The sequence below is a fragment of the Macrobrachium nipponense genome, chromosome 43 (assembly GCF_015104395.2).
Source record: "Macrobrachium nipponense isolate FS-2020 chromosome 43, ASM1510439v2, whole genome shotgun sequence".
Taxonomy (NCBI): Eukaryota; Metazoa; Arthropoda; class Malacostraca; order Decapoda; family Palaemonidae; genus Macrobrachium; species Macrobrachium nipponense.
The window spans coordinates 38,427,783-38,433,782 of record NC_061104.1 but is presented as its reverse complement, the minus strand read 5'-3'; the positions used below and the strand labels follow the sequence as shown (position 1 = coordinate 38,433,782).

Below are 6,000 nucleotides of genomic sequence, written 5' to 3'. Positions count from 1 at the left end.
AACGTACTGGCGTATTATATCCTGACACTTAACGGTATTCGTCCGATTTCGTACCATGTATAAGGGCACAAAAAAGCTATATATTTTGTTATGGCGAATTGTACCTAGGAGTGCCCATTTATATTTTGATAGTATAAGTTTCCCCCTCACAACTAATTGTTACTAGATGTTTGAATACGATTGTAGTATAAAAGTAAACCCCATCTCTCTCTCTCTCTCTCTCTCTCTCTCTCTCTCTCTCTCTCTCTCTCTCTCTCTCTCTGCGTCCTTCATGAGTACTAGACGGAAGATAAATCTGATTGCTTGATGTTTCTTGTATAGGCATTTGATTTTTGGTCAGTGAGCGTAATTTTGAATTAATTAAACACACACACACACACAAGGGGAGAGAGAGATAGAGAGAGACGGTTCAGCCATCAAAATTCACGTCGCGTGGGAGAGTAGCTACCATTTAAGTGCTTGTGATAAGCCGGGACAGTCAGTCAGAGCCTATTTAAAAGGCAGATGCGCCAACGGTCTTCATTTCTCCACCGAGTCTCAGATTACTAAGAATAATAACCATGAAGGCCCTTGTGCTTCTGCTTGTTTTGGCCGTCGGTGTTTGTACAACTGGTGAGTTGAGTTAAGGAGAACCGTTTCAAAGAAATCCCAATTACTACTGGTCGTAGGAGCCGTTACTTTAGGAAATCCCCATAACTACTTTCTCACTGAAGAGGTTCTCTGATGCCTTTTGAATTCTAGTATCTATCAAGTTATTCATGTATCGACTTAAATGTGTATTTGTATATTTAACTTCTTTCTATCCCGTGGGAATTCACCATAGGTCTATCTTACTTAGGCAACCGGCTTTATTTCCTCCACCGTGGGAATCGGTCTTGGCCAACTTAAATAGTGTCTATAAAATGTTCTATGAGTTCGCGAAGGTCTGACCTTTCGTCATGTGAATTAGGACTAACATTCCTGAGATTTCTATGGCAGTGTAAAACTATCGGCGCCGTTTTCAAATGCAGTGAGATATATATATATATATATATAGATAATATATATATATATATATATTATATATGATATATTATATATATATATATCATATATAATATATATATATATATATATAATATATGTACATATACAATATAATAATATGTAGATTTTATTACATTTAACAACATCACTTTGCTTTCCTTCCATTCTACAGTATATTCTTTCAGTTTAAGTAAATTAAAGGTATCCTCATTATATTGTATGATGTTTGTATGCAGTATATAACTGCGTTATTCTTTCAAGAAATGTTTGATTTCAGTTGAACAGAATTCACATAAAGCCGTTGGTCATGTTGCTGAATAATCACTGGTTCCATGCAACATAAAAACACCATACAAACAAACAATAAGTCAATTTTAACGTTCTGCAATTTTTTCTTTATTGCATCTTGCTTCACTTCAATTATTGGCATCGCAGTTCTACCGTACACACACTCACATATATAAACACATATATAAACACGCACACACACACATATATAAGCGAATGCCACAGGAAAATGACAGGCAGAAATCCAAGCGCTTTCGTCTTTACTAAGACATTGTCAAGGAACGAATGAAATATAGTTGGAAAGAAAGTATTAGGTAAACAAAGAGATCAAGAATACCAGATGGTTAATTGTCAATTAACCAACTGCTATTCATGAACTTTCTTTCCAACTGTATTTCATTCGGTCAATGTCTTAGTAAAGACGAAAGCGCTTGGATTTCTGCCTACCAATTTCTTTGGTATTCGCTTATTTAATGAAGTCACGCACACACATATACATAATATATATATATATATAGATATATATTATATATATATATATATATATATATATATATATATATATGAATAACTTGATCACGAAGTATATAAAACGTGATGCTATGTATAAATAAAGGTTTTTTTTTTTTTACCACGAAGGAAAAAAATGAAAAAACGAGTTGGCCGAGTACTTTCGGTCCTATTCGGACCCTTTACTGAGGCACCGAAAGTACTCGGCCAACTCGTTTTTTCATTTTTTTCCTTCGTGGCAAAAAACACCTTTATATATATATATATATATATATATATATATATATATACATATACTATATATATATATATATATATATAGATATATATATATATATATATATATATATATAATATATCTATATATATACATACATACATACACACAACCCACACACACACACACACCACAATATTTAATTAATATATATTTTATTATATATATTTATTATATAGTATAAATATTATATATATATATATATATATATATTCTTCTGTTAAAACCGGATACTGTTCAAGTATAAAAGCCCCATTAAAACACACTGTTTTAAATCTACGGACTATATTTCGGTGGTCTGACTACCACCCTTATCAAGCAGTATATAACCCTCTTGGAAAATATGCTGCTGCCGCCCATGAGTGTCAGCTATAGACAGGGTGACCAGACCTCCCCCTAAGCGAGGGTCTGTTCCCAATTTCGAATCTCAGTCCTTCACGAAAATCACTACCTTCGGGGGACGTACTAATGGCCCCCTTTACGGAATTTGCCCGTCGTGTGTCCCCCATTGCAGATGCAAATCCCAATAAATTGGTTATTATTCAAAGATTGAGAGTTGAGACATTTTTCTCTAAACCTCTTAAGGCTGTTGTAGTTGATAAAAAAAAATTACTGTTCATAGAATCATGCGTCTAAGTTTCCTTCCTTTTTATGCTATCAAAGCATATATTTTTGTATTGAAAGTAACACTTGCTCTGAATAAATGCTGACTGAATCATTATTTCATTTATTCATGATGGTATATATATATATATATATATATATATATATATATATATATATATATATATTATATCTATATATATATATATATATATATATATAATATATATTATATTATATATATATATATATATATATATATATAATTTTTTAAAGAATAAATCCCATATGTGAGGACTCAGGATGATAAGATCAAATAGTTGCAATTCTGTAATCTCTCTTTTTTCTCTCTCTCACACACACACACACGCATATATATATATATATATATATATATATATATATATATATATATATATATATATATATATATATATATATAAGAGTTATAGTTATGCATAGCCTATACGTTCTCGTTAATTTAAACGGGTATCACCCGTTTCACATCTCAAGTAAATGATCACCCTAGTTATAGAACACCCCCATATGAGGTGGGGCCGTCAGGCGTCAGTGCAGCTCACGTGGTGCACTGTAGGAATTTCTAGCTGGCTGCATCCTCTTTCATAGTCCCTCTGTTCTATGTTACTTTCCACAACCCTCTCCTACAGTTGTTTCGTAGTGCAACTGCGGGATTTTCCTCCTGTTTGACCTCATAAGTCCCAGCCCTTGGGCTTTGGCCTAGATTTTATGTTCCACATACAGAACACGAAATAGAATCGTGTAAAAAAAGTTGTTGTTTACGGAACGAAATTTATGATTCGTTCTTCAAAGCTATAGCAACGATCTTTGTGCTGATTTTTTCTTTCGTGGTGAAATTGTCAAAAGTCGCCATGTCATGCCGACGGACGAAAGAGTGTCGTTATGGCCTCTCGACTGACGTAATGTGATTACGACAGACGTAAGTAGCAATCTCGGACCGACATAGGCGATGTACTTGGCAACCCTCAACTTGCGCAGTAGTCACATCGTGACGCGTGCGTCCCCAGTTGTCGAAGGCAGCATCCTGGCCTTTATTTAGATTTTGCTTAACATATATTTGAGATTCAAGATTTTCAGTATTCTTATATACTCTCAGATGATCTCATATGCACGAATAAGACACAAAAAACAACCTTAATGGAAATATATATTGTAACAATATAAATATTTCTGACTTGTAACTTTTATCAGGACTTTCGCTGAATTTTCTCTTACAGAAATATATAAGTCAGTGTCTTAATTGCAAACACAATCACTACAATTCATTAGAATGTTCTAAAGTATAATCAACGAAAAGGCATTTTCTAATTTAAGTAAAAATTGCATTTTAGATTTTCAGTATTCTTGATATACTTCAAGAATGTCATATATATAGATAAATATGAAACTGAATACAACTCACAAAAAAAGGTGTTGGGTAATAATATAAATATTTTAGAATTTCAAAATTTATTTTGATATCTACAAAGTTAAAGCAATTTAATTTGATAAATTATATACAGGAATGTTCAATTGCTTTCTTGTTTTATATCACTCAATCTTGCCAATGAACGGAACCTGCAGGGGAGTTAAAGTAATCACGAAGGTGACCTCGTTGAGCCTTGCAAGCCATGGTTCCTCTATGACGGCCTGGGGCAGTCAAGTTCGGTAATAAAGGTCCAGTGACCAGGTAGGGCCTTCAGTGCCACCAAATCTTCTTGATCTGCCTCCTTCGTGGCACTAGGATTTCTTGTTAAAATTAAGTTGTGCAACACAAAAGCAGCCAACACCTTAGACTCGATGTATGAGGGTGTGAAACTCACTGAATCTGTGGCAGACAAATCGAAAAATAGGGATTTAATTATTAGATGGTATACGAAAGGTATTTCATGCTTAATACGTATTATTTCTGTAGAAAAAAATGGGTATGCAAAAGGTGTTTCATATTAATACGCTTTTAAACGAGCAGACCAAATAAAGACTGCATAATGTTTATGAACAATATCTACCGGTTTGCTAGTATGCCAAAGGCATTCTCCACCGTACATCTTAAGAAATAGGGGACTGGGGGGTTTATCTTCAGTCTCGTTTGGTCATCTTTCAGGGGCTGGCAGACTGGCTCCATCCCAATCAAGCATTTGTAAAGGTTGTGTCTTGGCAAAGACACCACTATCAGACTTGATCCTATAGCACCTACATCGACGTACAGGAACTTATATTCAGCGTCAACAACTCCAAGTAGAATTACAGGATAGAATTTCCTATATTTGAAGTAATGAGTTCCTCCTTGCAGTGGGTTCTGGATTCTGATGTGTTTCCCGTCTACTGCTCCAAGTGTGTGGTAGAAATTCCAGCGCTTCAAACCCACGGGCTACTTCCCTCCATTGCTCTGGATCGTGGGTAATTGCATCACCTCATGTCCATAAGCAGTCAATATGGCTCTACAAGTTCAGGCACAATACTGCAGATTGTGTTGGGAGCTACTCAGAATTGAAAGGGCAGGCTCTTTTAGGATTCTCCAGTTGTAAGGAAACGCATGGTAACTGCAACACACAAGCCTGGCTTAATGGGTCTTCTCCAGAATGTGAGGTTATTCTTGATGTAGGGCAAGACCCGTTCAACAATTTCATTGAAAAGCTCCTTAGTAATCCTAGTAAAGTTCCAGTACAGTCCTGGAGTTTCAATTGCCAATTCTTTCATCAAGTTGTAGTAACCTTTCTCCTCTCTTCTCTGTAAGTAGGGCCACACCCAGCATCTCCTTTTGCATCTTTTTGGCTTTTTGTGCTTTCGTTCGTCCTGCAGTCACCTCATTACTCTTAACTGCAACAGGACATAGTAATGATCCAACATGACCAGTCCTCCATCTCGTGCCTGGAACGGGAATGAGTGCTGAATTCTCACCACCCACTTTATATATACAATCCAACTTCATGACACAGTTGCGTACGTCGGAATGTGTCTAAGCTATGTCGTAATTGCCTTCACGGCAGTCGCTGCCCATAAAAAACCATTAAAAGTGGGCAATGCTTAGATCATTGGCGACTTAGGTATACAACATATGACGGCAACCTCATCTCGAAGTACGTAATGCTGTCGTAATTGTACGTTGTGCTGGTGTTGTAATCACCTTGTTGTGTAGCCCAAGGCCCGTTACTGACGACAAACCAAGCCATTATGCCGGTCACTGTCTTGAATCTCCAAAGTGTGATTCGACCTTAATAGGTTTCGAGGTTCCATAAAGCAGTAGATACAAAAGAATTAGTCCAGGGGTCATTAAC

The 6,000-nt window shown here is 35.8% G+C and overlaps 1 protein-coding gene across 2 annotated transcripts in view; it reads left to right on the top strand.

Annotated features, from left to right (window-relative positions):
* Nucleotides 1-455: 455 nt before the first annotated feature.
* The window catches only part of LOC135213663 (acidic mammalian chitinase-like), a 54,332-nt gene continuing 48,787 nt past the window's right edge, over nucleotides 456-6,000 (top strand). Inside the window, exon 1 of one of the 2 annotated variants that reach the window (XM_064247721.1) lies at nucleotides 456-612. In XM_064247721.1, coding sequence (XP_064103791.1) covers nucleotides 561-612 — 52 coding nt within the window. In that variant the 5' untranslated portion in view covers nucleotides 456-560. The remainder of the gene's footprint in view (nucleotides 613-6,000) is intronic. The other variant, XM_064247723.1, reaches the window with a different exon arrangement.